Source organism: Oryza sativa, chromosome 1 (assembly GCF_034140825.1).
Source record: "Oryza sativa Japonica Group chromosome 1, ASM3414082v1".
Classification (NCBI taxonomy): Eukaryota; Viridiplantae; Streptophyta; class Magnoliopsida; order Poales; family Poaceae; genus Oryza; species Oryza sativa.
In genome coordinates, this window is record NC_089035.1 from 23,478,937 (window position 1) to 23,504,797 (window position 25,861).

The 25,861-nt window shown below is 45.2% G+C and overlaps 5 protein-coding genes across 6 annotated transcripts; 2 read left to right on the top strand and 3 right to left on the bottom strand.

The window, feature by feature from the left end:
• Positions 1-398: 398 nt before the first annotated feature.
• Positions 399-3,004, top strand: LOC107277012 (hypersensitive-induced response protein 1). 2 transcript variants are annotated; one of them, XM_026026761.2, is made up of 4 exons: positions 399-496; positions 1,329-1,548; positions 1,735-1,855; positions 2,175-3,004. In XM_026026761.2, exons 2-4 carry the CDS (start codon positions 1,360-1,362, stop codon positions 2,807-2,809), a joined length of 945 nt encoding a protein of 314 aa, XP_025882546.1. In that variant the 5' UTR covers positions 399-496; positions 1,329-1,359; the 3' UTR covers positions 2,810-3,004. The 2 variants fall into 2 exon arrangements, with proteins under 2 accessions (XP_025882546.1, XP_015611909.1); XM_015756423.3 differs by having other exon boundaries at positions 446-496; positions 1,289-1,548.
• A 173-nt stretch (positions 3,005-3,177) lies between these two features.
• LOC4327665 (mitochondrial outer membrane protein porin 3-like) lies at positions 3,178-5,685 on the bottom strand. The gene is made up of 6 exons (NM_001406411.1): positions 5,498-5,685; positions 5,288-5,355; positions 4,511-4,621; positions 4,319-4,408; positions 4,019-4,227; positions 3,178-3,849 (listed from the first exon to the last, which is right to left on the bottom strand). The coding sequence occupies exons 1-6, from the start codon at positions 5,538-5,540 to the stop codon at positions 3,543-3,545; spliced, it is 828 nt and encodes a 275-aa protein (NP_001393340.1). The 5' UTR covers positions 5,541-5,685; the 3' UTR covers positions 3,178-3,542.
• Positions 5,686-9,598: 3,913 nt separating this feature from the next.
• Positions 9,599-11,206, bottom strand: LOC4327666 (hypersensitive-induced response protein 1-like). Its single transcript, XM_015756442.3, has 2 exons — positions 10,684-11,206; positions 9,599-10,286 (listed from the first exon to the last, which is right to left on the bottom strand). Exons 1-2 carry the CDS (start codon positions 11,066-11,068, stop codon positions 9,736-9,738), a joined length of 936 nt encoding a protein of 311 aa, XP_015611928.1. The 5' UTR covers positions 11,069-11,206; the 3' UTR covers positions 9,599-9,735.
• Positions 11,207-13,470: 2,264 nt separating this feature from the next.
• Positions 13,471-18,869, bottom strand: LOC4327667 (serine/threonine-protein kinase PBL34). Its single transcript, XM_015756416.3, has 6 exons — positions 18,313-18,869; positions 16,501-16,838; positions 16,270-16,405; positions 15,595-15,731; positions 15,383-15,506; positions 13,471-14,788 (listed from the first exon to the last, which is right to left on the bottom strand). The coding sequence occupies exons 1-6, from the start codon at positions 18,548-18,550 to the stop codon at positions 14,277-14,279; spliced, it is 1,485 nt and encodes a 494-aa protein (XP_015611902.3). The 5' UTR covers positions 18,551-18,869; the 3' UTR covers positions 13,471-14,276.
• Positions 18,870-24,159: 5,290 nt separating this feature from the next.
• LOC4327668 (uncharacterized) lies at positions 24,160-25,239 on the top strand. The gene has a single exon (XM_015756453.3). The coding sequence runs from the start codon at positions 24,241-24,243 to the stop codon at positions 25,114-25,116; it is 876 nt and encodes a 291-aa protein (XP_015611939.1). The 5' UTR covers positions 24,160-24,240; the 3' UTR covers positions 25,117-25,239.
• The last annotated feature ends 622 nt before the right edge of the window (positions 25,240-25,861 follow it).

Below are 25,861 nucleotides of genomic sequence, written 5' to 3' on the forward strand. Positions count from 1 at the left end.
TAGATTTATTTCTTTCAGATAAAAATCAGAGGCGACATGTCAGAAATTTGTCGTTCTAGTAGTACAAAGAACAAGTACATGGAGGACCTAGCAGCTTGCATGCACAGGGTCTTGGCATCTCGTCAGCCCGAAATGATCGTCCATGTCTGGTTGTGTGCATGGATGAATTTCTTAGAGCCGACCATAGGTCCATAGTCGCAATTGGCTCATGTTTTTATATCCCACTACATTCTGGTGTTTTGCAATCCTTAATGGCATCAAGGACACACTAGGTTTGTAAGTTAGTTCGTCAGGAAACAAAATAATTAGTGCCTCCTGATGACATAGTTAGTCTGTTTCTGGATAATCATGGAGAAGGATATAGTAGTATACAGATCAAGTTGTCTTTACTCCTTAGGGAAAAATATCTTGGCATCTATTTAAGCAGATGTGTGCTCAATTCTTCTGCACAGCCTTAAGCCATTCCAGTTCCAGTGTTAGTACTATTCCGATAGAGGTTAGCTCTGGATTCATTCATGTCACATAGCCTACTTTGCCTTTCTTCTTCTTCTTGTGCTTGTGTCACCATAATCTAGCTCACTTAGTCACTTGAGCATGCTACCATCATGTTATTTGCCCTGTACAATTGATCACATTTTTTTCTTCAGGGGATTGTGTTTTAAATCATCTTGTAGCTTGAAATTGAGAACTAAATGTTTTATAGTCTAGCAGGTAATGAGTTGTTCAGTCAGCGAATCAATGTCTACTACTCTATTTGGTTGGTGGATTGCCAAAAAAAAAGTGAGGTTAGAATGATATGCAGGTAAAATTAGCCAAAAAGTAAGTCTATGACATGTGGGCCACAAGAATAAAAAAGAGAGGGGAGACCGGTTTGTGATAGTGAACTAAACATTTTTCTGTAGAAATTTGCCAGGATTTAGGTTGGCACTGTTAGTCACGTGATGATGTGCCATCTCTGGCTAATAGTATCTTGATTTTTTTTCTGAAATGTTTGGTTCTAGTAATTCAAGCCTGTTATTAAACACTAACCGATGCAGTTCTAGGCAAAATTAAAACTGCACAACAGAACAAGTTGTTCTTCACGCAGAATGTCACAAACCTCATTTTTCAGTAGTTTTTTTTTAATTGGTGGTTCTAGAGGTTTTGAGGTTCGTATAGGAGTACCCCATCCTTTTAAATTTGATGAAAATTTTGATGAAATAAATGTAAATTTAATATTATGAAATTTCAAAGTATGAGGTAGGACCATCTAACGAAAATTTCTTCCGCCACTGGTTTTTTTTCAAAGTCTTTTATATCAGTCTCCCTGCCCTGAACCACGATTACAGAAGAGAAAAATAAGGAAAGGAAAGAGAAGGCATGGGCAACCTGTTGTGCTGCGTGGAGGTGGAGGAGTCGACGGTGGCGATGCGGGAGCGGTTTGGTAAGTTCGACGGCGTCATGGAGCCTGGCTGCCACTTCGTGCCCTGGTTTCTTGGCCTCCAGGCCCGCGGCCCCCTCTCCCTCCGCCTCCGTCAGCTCGAGATCCGCTGCCCGACCAAGACCAAGGTCACTTCACCTCAAATCACTAAAAAAATTACACTTTCCTACGCACCAGAGTTTAAATCCTGATGTCTACAAGACGACACATATAACTGTGTGTATTATTAGTTGAGTTAGAGACCGTAAGTTATTACTTTTATTGTGAAAAATGAAGTCACCTACTCATCTCGTGTTTTTTCCCTCTTTCTGCAGGACAATGTGTATGTAACTATTGTTACGTGTGTTCAGTACCGTGCTCTAGCCGACAAAGCGAGCCATGCGTTCTACACGCTCATCAACACCAGGTCACAGATCCAGGCTCACGTCTTCGATGGTAATTACTTTCTTAATTGTTACTATGGTGATTTTCGTTTATAGTAAAGATGAAAATAAAATAAAATTATGGTGGATAAAGACAAAGTTAAGACACGAAAAATAAAAAAATTAACATATGATTAATTAAGTTTTAATTATTACAAACTAAAAAATGAAGTTATCTAATATTTTAAAGCAACGTGTGTATATATAAAGTTTTCACATCAGTTATACCGTTTTACCGTTTAGCAGTGTTAAAATTGAGAAAAAAATCTATATCTTACTCGGAAAAGACAGTTAAGCATGTACTAAAAAGATAATAACTGTGAGGCATGCAGTGCTGAGGACGAGCATACCGAAGCTGGCGCTGGAGGAGGTGTTCGACAAGAAGAAGGAGATCGCGGAGGCGCTGGAGGAGGAGGTGGCGGAGGCCATGGCGCCGTACGGCTACGAGGTGATGCGCGCGCTCGTCGTGGACGTGGAGCCCGAGGAGGCCGTGAGGCGCGCCATGGGCGAGAGCCGCGCCGCGGCCGACAGGGCGGTGGCGGAGCGGGCGGCGCGCGCCGGGCGCGCCGAGGCCGACGCCGAGGCCGCGCGCCTCGCCGGCGTCGGCGCCGCGCGCCACCGCCAGGCCGTCGTCGACGGGCTCAGGGCCTGCGTCGTCGCGTTCTGCGCCGCCGTCCCGGGCGCCACGCCCAGGGAGGTCATGGACATGGTGCTCGTCGCGCAGTACTTGGACACCGTGAGGGAGATCGCCGCCGCGTCCGCGTCCGGGTGCTCGGCGGCGGCGGCGGTGCCGTTCCTCCCGCACGGCCCCGCCGCGGCGCGCGACGCCGTGGCGCAGATACGCGACGGGCTGCTCCAGGCCGTGCAGCCTCCTGCCGCCGCCGCCGCCGCAAGCGTCGCCGCCGTTGGCCTTCCATTGCCATTGCCAGTCGCCAGCGTTTGCGAAGGTATCACAGAAGAGCAGTAGTTGAGTTGAGTTGGGTTGCCTTACTGTGTCAGTGTGTAATAATGCCAATGGTTACTGCAAATCTAGCTACTATATATGCTGTGTCTTGGATGTGTTGTGTACAAGTGATCTGGATCAAGAAAAGTGTCATGCAGTGCTTCTCTTGTTCTTTTTGCAATTGAATTGCTTCTGCAAGGATGCCAGAACTTAATGATACACATTGAGCATGTGTGGAGCACACGAACTAAGCAGAAACATCCCTATTTCCCTTTGGAGAGACTAAGCAAAATCCATGTTCCAGGTTTTACTGAATCTTCCTTTCATTTCCATCAACTCCCCAAGCATGGGAACAAGATTTATATCATGCATAACAGTATATACCACATTAAGCTCTCCAAGATGTCAATTACGACACTACGTAAGCATACAACGAAAGGATTTACATACCAGAATTCAGATGGAAATCCAACCGTATGATGGAAAACCAGATCAACGAATTCAACAAAGATGTGGAACACAGAGATATCTCCATCATATTTGACAGTATTCAGCAATAGGTCTCAAATCACCCAAAATTATTAACAACAGGCGCCGAGGATAAAAATATATAGCCAATGCTAATGTTTGCCTAGGGTAATGGTGGGGAAAGAACTCAAGATCAAAATGAAGCCACAATGGTAGCTGTGGCCATGTTTTTTCCATGTTATTCCAATCCACAAGAACTGAAGAAAAATTCCTAGGATGCAAAACATACTCAATGCTTGAGCACCAAGGACAAGCCAACTTTCGTGCTCTTCTCAATTGCCTTGGTGTCAACCTCACCAGAGATGGTGATTAGCGATTTGGGACGCCATTCATGCTGGACGAGCGCGCTGGCCATGCCATAGTTGTTGAAGCGAGCCTTCACTGTCGTGTGAGGGTCCAATGAGTGCTGGGACCCAAAGATCAGTGTGCTCTCATTCCTTGAGAAGCTGTGGGACAGCTCAGCTCCTACGGCAGTGTTCGAATGGTGCTTTACCAGGTGGTAGTAGGATGCAATCAAGGTATCACCATGATTGTTCCTGGACAGGAATTGTAAGGTCAGTTACCAAACTAAATAAACTGATACAGGAGTAATGACCACAACAACCAGTAAACAAGAAATGTTATTCTGGAATTGGCTTCTCAGTCAGACTTGGAAGTAACATGCAGTGCTAATATATGATAACCATGCATAGAATCAATACTTACAGATGCAGAGAAGCAATAAGGTCTGAATTGGTTAGACTCAATGCAGCATTGTACTTGGTGAAATTGCTAGTCGCAGTGTCGAATGCAACATCAACACCAACTGAGAGCTCTTTGCTTCCAAAGACACCAGAAAGGTTAACCATAGGATTGGAATTCAGGCCAACACTTGCATTGATGCCAGCATATTCATGAAGGTACTGGAGTTCAAGCTGTTAAGGCAGCCAAAAAATAATATTAATTGCAATGCCTGTCATATTGGATGTTTTAAAAAAAAAGAAATGGAGGGCTGCCCAAAAATACCTTCCCTGACCTCTGGTCTGGAACTACCAAACTAAGAATTGATTTCAACCCTGGAGTTCCAAACTCATCAACCGTGACTGTTGTTAAAAGCTGAAAGATACAAAAAATCATCAACTCATGATTATGCAGGAAAAACTACAGTATTACCATGAACATTATGCGTGTGCAGGAAAAAGAGAACTGAATGCTTACATCGGACTCTGAGTTTGCTTTGACATCAACAGTCAATTTCTTGTTCTTAAGCTGGGTTTGGAGCTCACCAAAGACAGACTCATTTTTCCTTGTTCCTGCAGCTGTGATAGTCTGCAGTACAAACAAAAATCATTAACATAGAAAGCACAAATCAAATGCGCAGACATGCTGAACCGCAATTGTACTGAATTGCTGATAACATATCAATCTCCTCGGTAAACAATTCATAACCACAGACCATATGTGCTATTGTTGCATGGAAGGTGCCAATTGCACTTAATAATAGATTTCACAGTCGCAATGTGACGGCAATAAATCTATGATCTTATCCCCCAAGAGACATTTTACAGTGCTTGGAAGGTTTTGAAGGTACCTCCACTTTTAAAAGAAATATCAGGTGTTGTTCACTTAAAAGTGGAGGTGCCCCTATGTATTATAGACTAGTAGTGCGCAAGCATCTATAAAGTGGACATCTCATCCCATCAACATACATCATCTGATCTTAAATATGCACGTATGTAGATCCTAAACACGGTGTTTCATCCGACATTCTATTCTCTTCTATTCAACACAAATCGTAAAATGTTTCTTTTAATATGGGGATGACTAAAGATGATCTAGCTAAGAAAATCACCAGAAATGATCAGCCCCTCTAAGTGGTGATTGTCTACTCAGAAATTCACACCGACACGAGAATACAAATCGTGCCAGACAAGAAATGGTGGGTGACGGATCCGAGTGGGAGAGAGAGAGAGAGAGGGAGGGGAGGATACTCACGACGCCCTCGGGGGTGCAGGTGGTGAGGGTGAACTTGTGGTGCGTCCCGTAGTCCCTGTAAAGCAGATCTGCGGCGTCGGCAGCGGCGGGGGCCATCAACAACAAACGTCACGTCAGCGAGGTCGAGCACGAGAGGTGAACAACAACCATGGCGAGAAGAAACGAGAGTGAAGGGAGAGGTGAGGCCTGGGGGCGCAGGGGGCGCCGTACCTCTGGTCTTCTTGCCGATGTCGGTGTAGAGCCCTGGCGCCATGGATGCCGACGGCGTCGACGGCGAGAGGGAGGGGATCGATATCGCGGCGGCGGCGGCGAAGGCGGTTAAAACGGAGTCGCGCTTCGCTGGCTCTCTCTCGCTGCAGATCTCGTGGCGTCCTCCTCTTCGCCCTGGACCTGGACTCGCTTTTTCTTTTCTTTTCTCTCTAAAAATAAAGAAATGAGCTTTTTCTTTTTTTTCTTTCTTTTTTTTCTTTGGCTGGGCGTGGGCGCGGGTGAGGTGAGAGGGAGAGGGGATGATCCGTGTCGTCGCGTCGTGCTTCGTGCGGACTGCGGAGCAAACGGCGGGTCAGGCTGTCAGTGGGGCCCGCATCATTCGACGCCGCCGTGGTGGGCATCTGCGTCTTTATTCTAAGCACGTGCGTCGGGAAGGGTGGTTGCGGGCGACCGTGGGCTTGGTTGGGCCTGGCGAACCGTACAGCGATCTGATCCCTAGGCGGGCTGCAGGGATAAGTTCATTTTGACTCCCTTAAAAGTGACCCGAATCTAATCCGTAGCCCTGAACGACAAACCAGATATCTTGACTCTTAAACGTTAATATCAGTGTAATTTGATTCTCTCGGTGGTTTTGGAGAGCCGTTCCGCTGACGTGGCATCCATATGGCAGTGTTGACTTAGTATGCCGTTGACATGGCGCACAGGTGGCATTAAAATTGAAAACATACACGTGAGACCCGTTCGTCATTCACACAAAAGAAAAATATATGGGACCACTGACATGTGGGGCCCACATATCAATCTATCCCTTCTTCCTCCTCCCTCTCTCTCCCCCTTCGGCAAGCGGGGGCCGCCAGCGACGGCGGCAGGTGGGGGCCGGAGTGGCGGCAGCGACATGGGACCTACCCGTTTGCCCGCCTGACGCATGCGAAGCCGGCACCTTCGCCTCCGCCGACCAAATCCACCGACAAGCCCACCTGCTACGTACGTTGCCGCCTTATCATCTTCCTCCGGTTGGCTCATCCCCTCCTGTGAGCCACCGGCGACAGAGACAGCAGTGTGGTGTTGGCCTAGATGTGAGCCGCCGATGACGCCATTGTCGATTGGGGTGGGGTAGGATTGGGGATCTGTGGGGAGAAATGGAGGGGTGGTGAGAGAGAGAGAGGGAGGGCAGCGGCGGGACAGAGCTTGGCGAGGGAGCTCTATAGGCGTCGAGGCCGGCTGTGATGGGAACGGCGGTGACATCCTGACGCGGGCAGGCTGGCGCACCTACTGCTCGCCAAGGCGGCGTCGACCCCTCCGCCAACGTTGCCGCCTCCGGCTCCTCTTCCATCGACCATGCAAAAGTGGAACGAAACGGCGGGCGAGGAGGATGTTGCGCCCTACTCCAGGCTCTCCTTCCTCCTCCTCCTCCCAACTCACCAGCCACGAAGCTTGCCGCCCATGGCCTCCTCAGCGCCGCTTCCTATCATCATTATGCTGGCGCCGTAGCAGGATGGTGCAGCTCCGCCTCGATTGCCCCCTCGCATGAGCGCCAGCGCCGAGTCCGTGGCTGCCTTCACCGCCCGCGGCTACGGTGGCACGCCCCTGCCGAGGAGAGAGGGAGAGAGGGAGGAAGAAGGAGTCAAAGAGAGAGGCTGACATGTGGGTCCCACATGTTAGTTGGGCCCTTTTTTTTAATGACAAATGGGTCCCCATAAATTTTTGCACTTCTAATGACATATAAGAGTTATGTCAACACCACGTCGGATGAAGATCAAGTTAACACCGCCACGTAGTCGCCACGTCAACGAAACCACCTAGGAAATCAAATTGCACCGGTTTTAACAGTTTAGGGGTCAAAATTTTGGTTTTGCGGTTGAGGGTCAGGTCACTTTGAAGGGACCTAAGTGAACTTATTCCTGGGCTGTATCTGTGTGGAAGGATGCTATATCCTATGGCCCATTTAGTTATATTGGGCCTTGTTTTTCGGTCGCGCAGAAATGCAGAAAGAATCACTCGGTGGACTTAGGCCGGCCTTTGCCACACCACACAAACATATAAAAAATTCGAAATTTTTCATTTTTAATTTTTTTTAAATATTTACAGAAATAATCTATCGTCGCAAAAATTTAAAAAATAGACCCTGCCGCCCTAGTGGAGGGCGGCAAGCTGACGTGGCAGACGACGGCTCGACGGCGCCGTGTGCGTATTTTGCGCTTTGGTCCTGGGCGGCAAGGGGCGTAATGCAATTTGCCTAGCTGGAAAGAAGCATTTGGCTGGTTTTTTGCATCTAGGTCCCTTGCCTCCCTCCTAGAGGGCGGCAAGGGACCTAGATGCAAAAAAACCAAGTCAAATGCTTCTTTCCCGCTCTGTTGATATGGCCCTTCCCGGGCTGGCTTTTTTTGCATGGAGGCCCCTTGCCGCCCTGGCAGTGGGTGGCAAGGGTGTTAATACAAAAAAATCAACTTTTTCAATCGGCCATCACCACCCGTCGAGCTGTCGTCTGCCACGTCAGCTTGCCGTCCTCCACTAGGGCGGCAGGGTCTATTCTTGTAAATTTTTCCAACGATAGATTATTTCTGTAAAAATTTTAAAAGAAAATTTTAAAAATGAAAAAAAATCTAAAAAATTCATCCCCTCGTTCAAAACTTTTTTGGAGGGATTTTGGATGCTTTTCTAAAGAGAACTACTACACCACGGGATTCCGTTTTAACAGGAGATCAATTATGACGCGGACATCACCTCCCTTGCTTCTAGCGCTTCGTCATTCCAATCTCTCATTTCCAACCATGTCATTAAACAATATACTCGTACAGGGCTACTAGACGTGTGATGCATATATGCCTCGTAAGTATTAGGTACCATATATGATTCATCTATGTACTTCACACGATACTTAGGTAATAGACATACATGGTACCTAAATTCTAGGCATGGTACATATGAGTACCAGGTCTGATATCTATCGGATTTGGTACTCAGGTAACTGGTCTGGTATCTATATGTATTAGGTATGATATTTAGATACTGGGTCTGATACTCAAGTATCGGATTTGACACATATAGGTATCGGGTTTGATATCTTTATGTATCGGGTCTGATACTTAGATACCGGATCTGATACTCATGTATCGGATTTGACACATATAGGTATTGGGTTTGATATCTATTTGTATTGGGTCTGATACTTAGATACCGGATCTGATACTCAGGTACTGGATCTGGTACATATAGGTATCAAACCTGATATCTATATGTATCGGGTCTAATATTTACATATCGGGTCTGATACTCAGGTACTGGATCTGGGTACATATAGGTACCATGTCTAATATCTATATGTATCGGATTTAATATTTAGATATCGGGTCTGATACTCCCATATCGGATCTGATATTTATAGGTATCGAATAAAAAGAAAAAAATAGTGTGTATTACACGATTATTATAATTATGCTAATGCAATTTTTTCTGTTCCATATCAAATCTTAAAAGCATCACAACCAAAAAATAAAATTAAAAACAAAGCAAGATAAAAAAAGGGAAAACAAAAAATTAAAAAAAAGGTCACATGAACGGTCCAGGTATAGATGAATTGTAGTTAGGCCAACATATTCACATGCCCAAACGGTCCACATGGGCCGGAGACCTGTTTGTCAAAAATCCTCGTGCAGGAAAGGAAAAACACATGCATAGTGCGCGTGAAAATCATGTGCGCATTGTCTTTCTGATGGAAATAACGTTTACCATTAGTGACTTAAGTCATCCCGTTTCCACGGAATAGTGTTCTCTAGATTTTCTCTTTTCTAAAGGATATTTAACCCTTTTTTTTGTGAAATTCCAGTATAAATTTCTGTGTTCAAGAAGAACCCTTAATCGACTAAACAAAAGGTCCTTTGTAAATCACCATATAGCTTCCCCCCCTCGTTCAAAAATTTCTTGGATGATTTTTGGACGTTTTATAAACGAAATTTAACTTTTTTTTCTGAAATTCCCGCCTAAATTTCTCCATTTCAAAATAACCCTTAATTAAACAATAGGTCCTTTGTAAATCATCCTTTAGCTTTTCCTAAGGGACAAAGAAAAAGAAAAAACGAAGTGTCGGGAGAACACAAATGATACACGAACTAGAACGTCCAATACATACCCACAGAAATCAGAGAGTATTAATAGGATTGCAACAAGCAAAGCACACACAAAAATTGCAGGTACAAAAGAACATGGCGGCGGCGCGCGCTGCCGGTTTTAGGAACCTACTATAATGCCTTGAGGGTGGCTGCTCCTCCTCCGGCGGCGGCGGTGGCCTGGAGGAGGCCGTCGCGGACCTGCGCGGCCATGTCGCGGACGGCGCTGGGGCCGTGGGGGATGAAGACGGTGGAGGACCTGGAGGTGGCGCCGATGTCGCGGATGGTGTCGAAGTACTGGGTGACGAGCACCATGTCCATGACGTCCTTCTCGTTGGGGACGAAGCGCTTGAGGCCCTCGACGATGGCCTGGCGCTGCCGGGCCACGCCGACGCCGGCGAGGTACTTGGCCTCGGCCTCCCCCTCGGCGCGCTTCACCTGCTGGATCTTGTCGGCCTCGGCGCGCTCCGCCGCCGCCACGCGCAGCCGCGCCGCCGCGTTGATGTCGTTCATGGCGCGCCGCACCACCTCGTCGGGGACGATGTCCACGATCAGCGTCTGCACGATCTCGTACCCGTACATGGTCATCGCCCTCGCCAGCTCCTCCTCCACCGCCCGCGCCACCTCCTTCTTCTGCCCGAACACCTCGTCCAGGTTCATGTTCGGCACGCTCGCCCTGATCACTGCGTCAAAGAATTCCACACCTTCACGCTCCGAAACATTTCTACTACCAGCAGAAAGCACCGTACAAAATATTATTTTAAAAAATAATAATCTATTATTAATATAGACCATAGTATTATAAGTTTTATCAGTATTATCTCTACTTGATAGTCGTAAAAAAAACATGTCGAAATTTCTTTTCTCGAAGGAATCCAACACTTAGACAGTATGAAGTTCCATTGAATATAGCAGGGAAAAATTGTAAAATTATAACCTCGAAAACACTAGTCACCGACCCACACATCTGAGGAAAGGCTAGCACCGAATCGATCACCGGCCACCGCTAAACCAACGAGGAACTATAGATGTACCCCGGCCTGTCGAAATTATTATGGTTGTGGGGGTGTGATTACGTACCGTCGAAGACGTAGGACTGGATCTGGGCGTGGGCGTTGGTGAGGCAGTAGAAGGCGTCGTAGGCCCTGTCGGCGAGGGCGCGGTACTGGACGGAGGCGACGACGGTGACGAAGACGTTGTCCCTGGTCTTGGTCTCGCAGCGGACGTCGAGCTGCTGGACGCGGAGGGAGAGGTAGCCGGCGACGCGGCGGCCGACGCACCACGGCACGAAGTGGCACCCGGGCCCCAGCACCGCGTCGTACCTCCCCCACGCCTCCTCCACCGCCACCGTTGACTGCCCCACGCACGCGCAGCACAGCGCCTGCGCCGCCTCCGCCGAGTAGCTGCTGCCCCCCGCCGCCGTCGCCGGAGACGACGACGACGTCGACGACGTCACCCCGCCCATCTTAATTTGGTCCCCTTGTTCCTGATCTTGCAAAGCTAGCTTAGATTATGTACTTTCGGAGTGTGTTTATGGGCATGCAAGAAGAGAAGAGCAGAGTTTGACTGCGAAGAAGTGACATCGCTGCCACGCTTTAGTGACAAAACAAAAAAGCAAAGCAAAGGGAGTATTAGTGCCAATGATGTACACCAGACCAAGTAACCTCCTGATTAAGTCTTGCTCCAATTGGCAAAGACTAGCATCGGGTGTGAACTCTGAACAGATGAAACGTAATCACAATAATTAATTGACGAGCTGGTTAGAATAACAAACACATTGACACACAACATATGAGGTATCCATTGACCGGATAGGGCAATAGGCACCTCGGTTTCAACTGTCAAAGTTGGACTAGTACTAATGGGACAAAATACAAGGGGGTTGGAAGGCGCAGCACACAAGCGAGCGCACGGCAGCATGGCAGTGGCAGCGTAGTCAAAAATCTTCGGCCATATCAGCTCCAATCCGGGCCCGAACCAAACGGGGACGGGGACGCACCAGCTGGGTCGCCATCGATTCGGAGGTCTCTGCATCGGCGACCGCGGCTCACAGATCGAGTAGTGAGTGACTGGTGCAATCGCCGTCCGGCCTTGACCGCGTTTAGTTTCTCTGCTGTGTGACGGTCATTTATATTGATCGCACTATCGCAGTGTTTATGTACACGTCTGCAAAGTTTTCTACCATGCGAAGTGATTTGATGTCAAACTACCATGCGAAGTGTTTGAGGGGGTTGTCACTATGATCTGATGTCAAACCAGAGGGATAAGATGAGCGCGAAAGGGATATCTCTTTTTGGCCGAGGATACACCGATTACTCACTCCGCCTCAAAAATAAATTTATTTTTCGCTCATCTCACATATATCAATACAAAAATAAAAATACTAAAATACTCAAACTTTATCAAATCCCAATGCAACTATTGTTCACTTTAACTACTCTCAATTTCATTGTTGCTTTAATTTTACAAACTTCTATGCAATAATTATTCTAAAAATAAACATATTTTGAGACAAAAGGGACTTAAAAATAAACTTATTATACGAGACGATGGGAGTAGTTTATTATTGAGTGACTATCAGCGGCAGAGTATCTACTGTTAGGCTGACTCTGGCCTTGACTACTATACTTCCTTTGTTTCCCAGAGACTCCATTTGTCGGTATTTGGTTATAACGTTTGACTCTTCGTCTTATTTAAAAAATTTCAATGATCAGTGTTTTTATTGTTATTATACGATAAAGCATGAATAATATTTTATACGTGACTAAATTTTTTGGATTTTTTCATAAGTTTTTCAAATAAGATGGACGATCAAACGTGGGATACATAAAGCGAAAAATAAGTTTTTTTAGGACGGAGGGAATACTAGCAAAAACATTTGTGATGTATTGCCGGAGATCGGGAAACACTTCTTCCTCACCCAGGCTCAATGGCACTGCTGGCTCCGTCACTGAATATCGACCCGAAAACTTGCATGTACAAAGGGAAAAAAAAAGCAAAGTTTTCGGATTGCGATGGTGATTCAGGGTTGCTGCTCTATGGATTTTGGTAGACCCAATGGGCTGCATTTTCCATGACAGTGCTTGGGTTTTCAGTCCAGGCTTCAGGCGGTCCGATGACATTTTTCTTTGTTTCTTCCTTCTCTCCCCTACCTATTGAAAACCGCAGCGTCTCATCACTGAGCTGCATTTGCGGTCCAAGATTTGTGGTAGCTGGTTACCGCTCTGGCGAACTCCAGATTGTCGTATCAACTGATCTTTAGTGCCATGCCACGAACAAAAACCTTCCACCACAAAATCGGACAGCGTGCAAATGATCCTAGAACGGATCGCTGTACTATACCGTACCACTACCATATGCATGTCCCCCTCGGCCAAAAAAATTACCCTACAAATCTAAACGCATGTGTTCAGGTTCATATTTGCTACATATTAGGACGGAGGGAGTAGTTAGGAATTTTTTTTTTGGACAAAGTAGTACTACCTCCATAAAAAAAAACTCAACCTCGTACTACGAATCTAAGGTTAGGTTGTGTTTAGTTCAGCGCAAAATTTGGATTTTGGTTGAAATTGGAGATGATGTGACTGAAAAGTTGTGGGTGTACGACAGATTGATGTGATGGAAAAGGACTGAAGTTTGGATCCAAACTTTAGAACTAAACACAGCCTAAACATACTCTATATCCAGATTCGTTGTATTAGGATGTATCACATCCTAATACTAGGTTGCCTTTTTTTTTTTTGACAGAGAGTATGTACGTAGTGGTGTACCGTACGTCCGTACCAGAAGCCATACGGCACCAGTCTACGGCACGCACAAAGCTGCAGCCTGCAGGCACCAGCTTGTAACTCACTTACAACGACGCAGTACAACAAGAAGCAGTAACAATCAATCCATCACAGACAAGAGAGTGAGTAGAGAGTTACCAGCCGGTAAAAAGGATGGGTAAAATGATCAGGGGAGTAATGGCACGTGCGAGCATCTTAGATTACCAAACTCGCATCGTCGCATGCATGCATATGATCATGATCTATCTGTCAAAGGAAGGAGGGGTGCGTCGCGTACCACGGCCTACCTGAAAGCGGAGCTTAGCTCTGTCACCCCATCAATGGCACATGCGCCTTAACTGACCTGCCTGCCCTTCCTCCCTTCCTCACCATCTCCATAATCCAGCAAGCATCATGGAATGATGATGGCGACGACGAAGACGACGGTCTTTGATGACGACCAATTTGCCTCCCCTTTTTTTTTGCCATTCTCCACATGGCGATTAATTACAAGGCGAAGGCGACCGACAGGTGATGACAGTGCGAGTAAGAGCCCAAACCCAGCATTCTCCGGGAAGGGGCAAACCTAACCACCTCAGTCTGAGCATTTGTTCAGAAGAAAAGCAAAAGAAAAACCCGGTTTGATCCACCCCCTCTCCCAAGTCAAGGGTAAGCTAGAATTGGAAATGTAGAAGCTTAAGCGACAAGATGAAAGTTTGCACATTGTACACGTTTGCGCGCAGTTCTAGTCGTTCTGGAAACCCGGTTTCCTCCACGACACAGGGTGCTCCCAGGTGCCATGGTAGGTTGGTTGGGTGCACCACCAATGCACCCAGGTTGGATAGGAAGTCCAGTCTTGCACTGATCATTGTTGAATGGATGGCAGAATGAGCACCAAGGACTCTCTCATTGCAGTTTGCCGTTGTTGGGCCTTGGGGACTGCCGGTACGGGGAGGCGTGCGGGCCATAGGAGAGGCTCCTCATTGGCTGCTGCCCGTTGCGCGCGAAGGTGCCCTGTGCCTTCATGCTTTGGCTGCCAATTGGGTTGCCGAGGCTTGCGGCACGCTCCTGCTGCATGGATTGGAAGAAGTATGAGGAGCTGGCCATGTCTTTGAGGTTCAGGAGGGGCTTGAGGACTTCGACCACTTGACTCATGAGAGGCCTGGCCTTGGGATCCCGGTTAAGGCAGGCACAGGCCAGCTGAGCTGTCTTCTGAGCGCCTCTTATGGAGAAGTTCCCCTCCAGACGGGGGTCTACAAGCCTATAGAATCGCCGTCTTTCTCCAAGATAAGGACGCGCCCATTCAACCAGGTTGTGTTCACCGTTTGGCCTATTCTTGTCCATTGACCTTCTGCCTGACATCATCTCCAGTAGCACCACTCCAAAGCTGTACACGTCACTCTTTGATGTCAAGTGACCTGAGAAAGAAATGAACTGATGAAGTGGTGGAACACTGCAATATACCAAGTGAATGTGGTGCAGTTTAATTCTCAAACAAGTGAATAAATAGCAAATTATGTACAGTACTGTGATATATGAGTACATTCATTCAGCTTAGATCAGTCAATGGAAGTTCAAAGCTCATCAAATCAAAATGGGCAACATAATTTTGAGCCAGTGCAATTATGATTCTTTTGGACTGCCTCAGAGAGAGAGATTCAGATAAACAGCTATTGCACCACCACAGCAGCACATGGAGTGCCTTAAATATCAGTAATCACAGAAAATTAAGATGGTGTGCCATGATAGCACCCAGATCATTGTGAATGTGACCAAAAAAGGTGCAGGCTATAATAAAACACTCCATGCACACATCCTTGTACACAGATTTCATCTATGTCAAGTCACTGAAAGTTTCTACTGAAGGGCTATCTAGGAAATTTGTCAAAGGAAATATAATGTGCCATGAAAGATTTTACTACATGTGCAAGTTTGGATAGAGGTTCAGCAGCATGATGCAATATTTCAAAATTACTCAAGCAAGCCAACTAACAAAGTAATGATCAACTCACCTGTCATGACATACTCCGGAGCTGCATATCCATAAGTTCCCATGACTCGAGTAGATACATGTGTTTTATCACCCTCAGGGCCATCTTTAGCTAGTCCAAAATCAGAGAGTTTTGCATTGTAGTCCTGAAAATGAATATTTAAGAAATATGAGAATGTTACAATCTAAATGAACATTTCTAATATGTTTTGATTCTCAAACATGGTTGCATACCGCGTCTAAAAGAATATTTGAAGTTTTGAAATCCCGATAGATAACTGGCCTTTCAGCTTCTTCATGAAGAAAAGCAAGGCCCTTAGCAGCACCAAGTGCTATTCTCATTCTGATGGCCCATGGGAGAGGTAAAGACCCTGTTTAATACAATTATCCAAGACAAATATCAGATAAATACAAGACACTTCAGAATAGAGTTATACTGAAATGAAACAGTTGGGCCAAATTTAACGCAACACAGCAATAACAGTGCATAAACTACATTGTCTAAAGGAGGAGAACAAAGAGTTGCACCCAAGGTATTTAGTCGGTAATAATAAAACACCAAAAATACATCATTTGGAATTGGAAACATGTAACATAGCACCACCTAACACCCTTATTGACTGCCAGAAATCGTAATGAACAGTTAGTAAGGTGTCAGCCATTTCTTAATGAACTCTTAAATGCCAAACTGTCAGACATTCAAGTATACAGTACAACAGAATTGCTACAAAATATGAATAAAATAAATAATCAACTACATCACTAGAGCAGAGTACAATATAGAAAAGTGCATATAAAAATGCAGGTACTACAAGAAAAACTGCTACCGTGAACAATGAAAGAACTCCAAACTGTTGGCAACAAATGGGAAGAAAAAAATGACTGACAGTAGGACGCAAAGATTCTTACTCCTAAAAAGATGGTTCTCCAAGCTTCCACGAGGCATAAATTCATACACTAGCAACCTTTGGTCATCTTCGATGCAGTAACCAACCAATTTCACTAGGTGTGGATGTTGAAGGTTTCCAAGAAAATCAACTTCTGCCTGAAAATGAAATAACGCTAGTTTAATTGATGATGCATTAGAAGACAGTTGAATAATATTTTGTGGTCTGTATGCTGAAGCAATTCAAAACATACCACCCACTCTTTATGGCCCTGCAGCCCATCATGGTTAAGTGTCTTGACAGCAACCGTTAATCCTGTGCCAGGTTTTACGGGAGCAGTTCCGTTCTCCTCAATCCAACCTTTAAAGACACAGCCAAAACCTCCTTCACCAAGGAGACTCTCAGGCCGGAAGTTTCTTGTGGCACACTTAAGTTCATTAAATGTAAACCTACGGAGTTGGAAAGCTAGTTTAAGTTCCTCTCCGACTATGGACGAAGGTGAGATGCTTCCAGTGTTACTGGATGTTGTGGAACCAGAGGCCATTGGTTGAACTGAATGGTCTCGACAACCATCATTCGCTGATTTGCTTTCTGCACATGAAACATAATCCTTGTTAGGGGAATAACTAAAAAGCTTATATCATTAACATAATATCCTAAAATAACTCAACAGGAAAAGGACTTGGTTCTTAGCAGAAGATGACAACCTGAGACGGTTGCAGCAGAAATATTTAGCAAGTTCTAGAGGGTTTGTTGGGATGTATTTTATGCTATGTCCCACACTGTATGATTTGTTCAGAGTTTTTTTTTCCCTTTCTACGTTTCAAACGGTTGGGTCGAAGATTATCTATATGAAGATTAAAGATTAAAAAGAAAGAAAAGGCTTCTTTCCCAACAAAAGCAGGTAAGTCAGCATTACATCAAGAATAGACCAGTTTTTTTTCTTCCAAATTTTGGTTCCCAAACAATGTAATGTAAGAAAAGGCACTACCAGAACAAATTAATACATTCGTGGACAGAGGAGTAGAAAATGACCACTCCTTTTACTCCAACAGAGCTGGACATGAATGCCATATTCAGCCAAAGCTCCAACTATCCATGTGGCCTGCTAGAGTGTTAAGTGCAAACTGGAGCGACCAAGTATATTAAGTCAAGTTAGCATTTCCCTATTGAGCGTTTCACTTCACTCATACACACACGTTTGTCGGTATTCAGCGCATGCATTATCTAATTATAGCCAAATATGCAAACCTCCATGCAACCCACACACCAATAAAATATAAGCATCTACAAACACAAACTGAAAAGAATTGAAAGTACTGAATCTAATCTGCTCGCCTCCCGCCAACCACAGGTGTTCTACTCATCTCACAGCAACCAAACCGTCACTACATATCTTCCCCATACTACAACGGCTTCATCCAGAGGACATCCACTACAGAATCCCCTGGCACTAGCAAGCCACAAAGCCCTACAACCAGGAGCACAAAGCACGAGCAACTCGAACACCAATGGCAGCACTCCAAAGCCACAGACCCTGCAGACTCGTACACAACAGCACAGCAGGACAGCACACAGCTCCCATCATCAATCTCATTAATCTAATACCCGTACGTGAATGAAGCGGAGGCCATCCCGTCCCGTCCCATTCCCATCCTATGCCAGTATGCCACACACACCCCACACACACACACCAACCACTCTATCCAACTCACGCTCTTGAATTCGTACCACCCACCAAAGCCCTCTCCTCTCCTCTCTCGGATCACACCAACACACATCCATTTTTTTCATCATAGAATGCTCCCATCACAATCAAACATTACTTCTAAAAGTAAAAAAGGATAAAAACAGAAAATACTACTAGAAAACAAAGCTTCCGCCAGCAGCCATGGCGCCATCTCATCTCATGCGGCGCTAGCGTACAATTCTCTCGCGCCCGTGCACGCGTGGCGCCGCCACCCCGAGCGACCGACGCAAAAGCATGCGCCGAAAACGAAGAGCGGAACACGAGGGAAGCAAGCAAGTAGTACAAGCGAGTGCGGGAGAGGATGGAAGAGATTACCGCCGCCGACGCGAGCGCTGCCGCCGCCGCCGCCGCCGCTGGTGGTGGTGGAGGAGTCGACCTTGGAGCGCGACGACATGCAGCCGCCGCCGAGCCGGCGCGGGATGCGGATCCAGCACCCCATCGCGGGCGCCGCGTCCTCCTCCTCCTGCTGCAGCACCATCTCCCCCGCCCCCTTCCCCTTCCCCTTCCTCCTCCGCCTCCCCTCCTCCTCCCGCCGCTTCCCCTCCTTCCCCATCACCCCCACCCGCGCGCACACACGCACCTTCACCGCCGCCGCCCACCCGCGCAACCCCCGAGGTCCCCCGCTCGTCAGCGCCGCGGAGGAAGCCGCCGCCGCGCGCTCCCCCCGGCGGCGAGCGCGCAGGGTGGCATCGGCGACGCCGCGCGGCGGGTGGTGGTGGAAGGGAAGTCGAGGAGGAGAGTGAAGAGGAGGGGTGGTGGTGGTGTCGGGGCAGCGCGGGCAGGGGAAAGGCGAAGGCTGAGGGCGAGGATGCGGGCAGAGCGGGCAGGGCGGCCAGAAAGCCAAGCGGAGTGGGAATTTGGCAAAGACCGAGGGAGAGGAGAGGAGAGCCCCCTGCCCCTGCACCTTCTTATGGCCGCCGTCCGCATCCGTCCGTCTATAGAACCCCCGTTTTTGCATTTTACTCCCTACAAGATTTCTAATATATCCTTCAAGATTGTAGCATTATCCTTTCTCTCATAGAGGCTTCAACCTGCTGCCTCTTCTTCGCATCAACGTGGTCGCTTTCGGCATGGTAAAGAGTACAGGAACTAGGGTTTAGAGTTTAGTGCTGAGGATCCTTAAATTCACGATATTGTAATATGTCCAGAAAAATGCATGAGAGGTGATACGTACTAATTAAACGCGGGAAGATGTAATAAGGGATGACGTAATAACGTATCCCAAATACGCGCGGGAGGTTGTAGCAATTAAAAGCGGAAAAATAAAAGTTAACGGTATTGGATGATGGAGTTTTAAGTCGGGTTTAATGTTTGATGTGTTCTAAATACACGATACTATAATATGTCCAAAATAGTCTTGAGAGTCAATATCGATTAAATGCGGGGAGAGATAATAAGGGACGAAGTGATGACGTGTTCCAAATACTCTCAAAAGATTGTACTAGTTAAAGGCGGAAAATAAATTATAACGGTATCACTACTATGTTGTTTACAAATGCCTTTTTTTTGGGGTGCGGGTGGAGGGGTGCTTATAGCTATCCAATGGATCTATGTGTAAATACTAGAAAATTTTGTCTCCAACCGATATTCCTCGCAAAGCATGTTTATCCATAGAAAGAAGGTGATGAAACTCTGCAGGGTTTAAACTGATAATCTTGGCAAGCATTAACTTTTATAAATACTCATTATTCACATAAAAGACAATAATAAATACAGTATCAATATGTGGTGTATCCAAGCAAATCATTTATCAATAAATCCAATCAATTATTACTCAAAATGTGTGCGCATATGTGCTTTAATTTTGAGTTTTAGATAAAGTAACTCGTTATTTCACTGAACCGTCGCTTGATTGCAAACCCGCTAAGTATATGCAATTCGAGTTTATGACTTCGAGTCTGGTTGGTGTACATCGTTTCTGACGAAGATATCATAACTTATAATCCTTATGTATATTGGTACGTGGATCTTTACAAGCATAATATACAACCAAACACGTTTATGTGATGATATTATTTTCAAAACCACGGAATCAAAAGTGTAAATGAATAGAGTTTGAGGCAGTACAAAACAGGGGGTGGAAGTCTGATTAACGAATGCGTAAAATATACATTCAAATATTTGAAAACCAAACATGCCAAAAACTAGCACGGTTAGATTCCAAGTTTTATACCAAGAACAGAAAATAAAAATGGGATAAAACATACTATTAGAAGCGACTACAATCCTTATTTTTTTCAAAAGACAAACCTGTAACTATGCTATATGCATTTGAAACGGATTAACCAAAACCAGCTCGAAATTTTTCTTTTGGTAACGTAGGCAGAACTATGTTCATATTGAGAACGGATAAGCTACAGCCTTTCAAGATAAGCATGTCTGAAGGCTCGTTGCTCGGTTGTCCACAGTAGTTTTGACTTTTGTCTTTTGATGTTAACCGTGACATGCACAGTTTCAGTTCAAAGGAACAAATAAACTAAAAAAAATTACAAGGTTCTATCTGCAAATCGACACCAACACACGCACATTTTGACGATATTCACGAATCCACCATCCATTTCAAATCCAACAGCCCCCTCTACTCGGACGCCGTCCGTTGAGGCGTTGATGCCTATCTCCCGCAAACAAAAAGAAAAAAAATACTCCAAAAAAAAAAGAAGAAGAGAACACGAGAGAAAGAGAGCGCCCATTATTCTGGAAACATAGCGATAACGAACCCCTGCGACTGCCATCAATGACAAGTGGGCCCACCCAAAGGTGGTCCCGGTGTGCCAGTTACGGCGCTCGCGTGCCCCTCTCCCCACCGGGCCCAGTGGCAGCTGGGGGGTGGTGCAGATATTAGTAACAAAAGAATTTTGGTAGGATGATAAAAGAATAATAAAATATTAAAATACCTTGCATGTATTGGTCCTTTTTGTGAAAAGAAGCACTTGGACTTTAGAGCAGAGAGCAGCAGGGGTTGGCTGGCTTGCTATGCTGGCAACGTTGGCAGGATCTCGATCCGTATTCTATTATGCTATGATACTATCTTACTATGAAACAATATCAATCATTTTATTCTAATTTTCATAGTATCCCGATCTTACTATTTATTTACACATGATCTTACGAAATCTTAGCTAGTATCATGATTCTACGATCCTACAAAATATTATTTAAAATAAGGTGGATTGAAAATAATGTGAATAAATATTCTTAAGTTTTACATAAAAACCAATTAAATTTATCAAAATCAATTTATATGCGTTAATTTATACAACATATTATATATTTTATATTAAAAATATATACCTTCTAAAATATGATAGTATCGTGATCTTATAATATTATAAATCAGAAAACGTTCCTAGTATCTCAAGACTGATTACCTTTGTTGGCTTTGGGTGTGGGTTTGGTTTGAGTTAGACACGGGTAGTTAAGGCACAAATCATTTCTTCATGCATTCACCCAAAAAGAAGGCTACTTAGTACTTACCGGTTCTTGAAACAGCCTTAAAAAGAGGTTAGTAATGATTCGAACCCAGGAAAATAAGGCTCATTTTGGTATGAGAAATAGTACCGGTACTCGAGACTTAATGCGTGACGATGATTTAATTTGACCAGTGCATAAATAAGTATGTGAATTGAAGTGCCGTTATATTGTCATTGTCTATAAATACCAAGACAAACTGACTTTTTAGAAGGTTTTAGAAGGGAGAAGACAGGGATACGACACCATAACACAAAAGTAGACACAAAAGTATATGATGTTTTGGGATCTAGGAGTAGAATTTAGATGAAACGTTGACCTATTACACCCTCTAGCTACTATAACCACCATACGTGCACAGAAACATTGTGAGCTTACCCTCTCCCATGTGTAGAGGTGGATATCGACCACCATGACTCTCCTTTACAGCTTTGATATGATCTTGTCAACTCTTCCAAGTTTCAAAGGGCTTATTTGCATTTAGAGGTACTCCACAAGAAAAAAAAATTAACTCATCTTGCATGTAACAAAAACCAAGAAATCTAGCGCTGCAAATCTCTTCATTTAAGTTTTGATCTATGAAAATTATAAATTAATATGTCCATCTCATTTAAAAAATATAGAAAATAAAAAATACATAATTTTTAGATGGAGGGAGTATATGACAAAGACAAGCTAGCAGTAGGATTGGGGAAAATGGACGGTTAGGATTAGCTCAAACACATCCCCATCCTCACCAAGCCTCGTCCATCACCTAAATCCTGAAGATTCCATAATAGTAAAAAGATTGTTAACTAACTGAAATCCCGTGTGTTATTTCGGACATGCGTAGTTGTAGGTAATAATTAGGAAGAAACGCTTTTTAAAACAAATAAGCATGAATAATAATAATAATAATAATAATAATAATAATAATAATAATAATAATAATAATAATAATAATAATAATAATAATAATAATAATAATAATAGCATACAGTATAAATGGTTGAGATTAAGCATGTAAGAGATCTAACGGCTCACCTTATTGCTTCACGTACGTTAAGGGCATCTGACAGAGTATTTGCATATGGTTTGCTAACTACATGAGTTTGACGCTATGAAATTTTACAAAGAGGAGGAGGAAGAAGAAGAAGCTACTCAGAAAGAACCAAACCGGCCTTACCTAGAATAACTGTCCTGCCCACTAAATTAATTAACCAACATGTCTGAACACGGTCAAGAATGTCTAAACTGCCAGTGAAGTTGTTCTTAAACAAACATGAGCTAGCGACTGTGATTAACTAATCATATATAGTACACGTTTTGCCCCTAAACAACTGCTAGTTGCAGAGTGTTAGACCGGTCAACGAATAGTTTTCTCCTATTAGCCAGTATAATTATTTTTTCCCCAATAATCTGTGTGCCGTAGGGTAGGACTAGGAAGGCCTCGATTGTCAATGGCCGGTAAGAAAGTTAGGTATCCACCGAATAATAATGCACTGGGATGGAGTGGAGTGGACTTCATCACACAGGGAATCTCTTGCTCCGGAAATTATATGCATGCAGGGTTATGAACATGGCAGCGACAGTAGCTTCATCTTCATGGGACCCAAGTTTGACAAATTAGTGAAGCTTCGAGGATAAAAAAAAGTAGTAATGTGCGGAAGAATTTGTAAGTTTTAGAATCGGTCGTGACGGTGGTGGTGGCGGCGGTGGTAATGACGGTTGTCAGCAGCTACAAAATCTCTACCATTAGGCTTCCAGCAGGGAACTTATTTTCTCTAGTTTTTGGTAAGAATGATTACACTTACCCTTTGTTACCGAAGTTTTACTTTATACCATATGTACTCTATCTAATGTTTTCATATTGGACTAAATATTTTTACCATTTTTCACTTTGGACTCACCTAACACTTTTGTATAACCACATCCAACATCTCCTCCGCAAACATGTGAGCTACACATAAGTAGAAAAGATCATTGGCATGAGGACGCTGATGTACTCGTAAAGATGGTGATCCAAAGAGTATAAAGGGTGAAAATTCCTAGTTCAAGGTGAAATGATTGGATAGAAGGCGATTCAAAATGAAACTTTGATAATAAAATGTGATAAACTGCAATTCACCCTATTAGGAATTATTCCCAACGTTTTAGAATGTTGTTTTGGTTTTGTCCAAAGTTAAACCACTTTAAATTAACTAGATTTATTTATAGGAAAACATAACAACATCAAATTAATTTCGTTAAATCCACAACTGAATATTAATTATATTTATTTAGTATTAAAAATGCTAATATGTTTCCCGTAAACTTGACAAAAGGTGATGAAATTTGACTTAGGAAAAAAAACACCTTACGTTCTTAAGCAGACAGAGAGAGTAGGGAGATGTTTGGGATTCTGGAAATGGAGGATGATTTGCTGTGAGGATATAGTTGTTCCTAATGTGCTGTTTCTTGAAAAAAAGTTGCCGTTCCAAATCAAGACACACTTTACGCTGGGCTTGGGCTGTTTTTACCATCCCGACCTGTGCAAGCTTGGGCCGAGCCCGTTTCCAGCCCAACTCAGACAGGCCCAGCTTTGCTTTGCGATTCGCGCTCTGACGTGCGCGGGATCGGTCGGTCAACCGCGACCGACCTACTCCGAAAGGCACACGTGACACGCCTTTGCCGCCTTTGCGATCTCAAAGCCAAAGCCGAGGGCACACGCCGCCTTTGCGATCGACTCGCGCGTCTCCTCTCCTCCTTCCAGGGCTCAGGCGAGGGGGGTACGGTGGTGGTGGGCTCGCCGGAGAGATGGCCGAGCGCAAGGTGATCAACAAGCACTACCCGGACGACTTCGACCCGTCCAAGATCCCGCGGCGGCGGCAGCACAAGAAGCAGATGGTGGTGCGGATGATGCTGCCGATGACCGTGCGCTGCGCCGCCTGCGGCGAGTACATCGGGAGGGGGACCAAGTTCAACTCCCGCAAGGAGGACGTCGCCGGCGAGAGGTACCTCGGCGCCGTCCAGGTGTTCCGCTTCTACATCCGCTGCTCCCGCTGCTCCGCCGAGATCGTGTTCCGGACCGACCCCGCGAGCGCCGGCTACGCGCTCGAGTCCGGCGCCACCCGCCCCTCCTACGAGCCGTGGCCCGCGGCGGCGGCGGAGGCGGGGCGGGAGGAACGCGGCGGCGGCGACGCCATGACGGCGCTCGAGGGCCGGTGCCGCGACGCCAGGCGCGAGATGGGCGTGGACGCCGCGCTGGAGGAGATGCGGTCGCTCAAGTCGAGGCGCGCCGGGGTCACGCCGGAGCAGCTGCTGGAGTCGCTGCGCCGTCGCGGGGAGGCGCTGGCCGAGCTGGAGGAGGACGACGAGAAGCTCATCAGCTCCATCGCGTTCGGCAACGCGAAAGAGCGCAGCCTCAGACGGATCGACGACGGCGACGACGAAGACGACGAGGAGGATTTCTTCGATTCGTGCCTGGCCAGAGCAGCCATGGCCACCACCAGCCACCAAGCAAAGAAGAGGCCGCCGCCACCGCCGCGAGATGCGGTTAAATCGTTGGTCGTTTCGAAGAAGAGAAGGCCAGAGAGCATGGATCAAGCTGCATGGCCGCCGTCGTCGGGGAAGACCACCGCGAGCAACGGTGCTCTTCAGGTGCTTTGCTGTAACTATGACGACGAGGAGTAGTAGGAGAGCTAAGCTAATGTGTGGTGATGGAATTTGACAATGATTCTTTCCCTTATGGCTTGTTTAGTTGGCAAAAAAAAAAATTGTCCCTACATATCACATCGAATATATGGACACATATTTAAAGTATTAAACGTAGTCCAATAACAAAAGAAATTATAGATTCCGCCATTTACTGTAGCACCACATTGTCAAATCATGGCACAATTAGGCTTAAAAGATTTGTCTCACAATTTCCTGACGAACTGTTTAATTGGTTTTTTCATGTCTATATTTAATACTCCATGCATATGTCCAAACATTCGATGTAACAACGTGAAAAATTTTGTTTGGGAACTAAACAAACCCTTAATTAAGCCATTTTAGTTAGACGCTGATATGATGTAGTACGTTTTAATTAATTATCGCCTGAAAGTAGTGCGCTCAGTATACGTACTTTGTAATTGTCACGTATAAAGATATTGATTGTGGATTTCAGTAGTTGAGAGATGAAAGAACTATTCATAGAGAGGCATTAATTGATTTCACTGTTTTAATTGAACATATACTGATTTTGTTACTCCTGCTTGAATGTCCTAAAGAAGGAGAGTATACTCCTGGATCCTTTTCAAGGCTTCAGCTATGTAAAATGGCAAACAAGCCGCAGTACCTTTTTTTTGGCAGAAATTTATCATAAATAAGCAAAGAATTAAAAAAAAAGGTCTATATAAAGTTTGGGACTATTACCGTGGCGCATTTCTTCCCA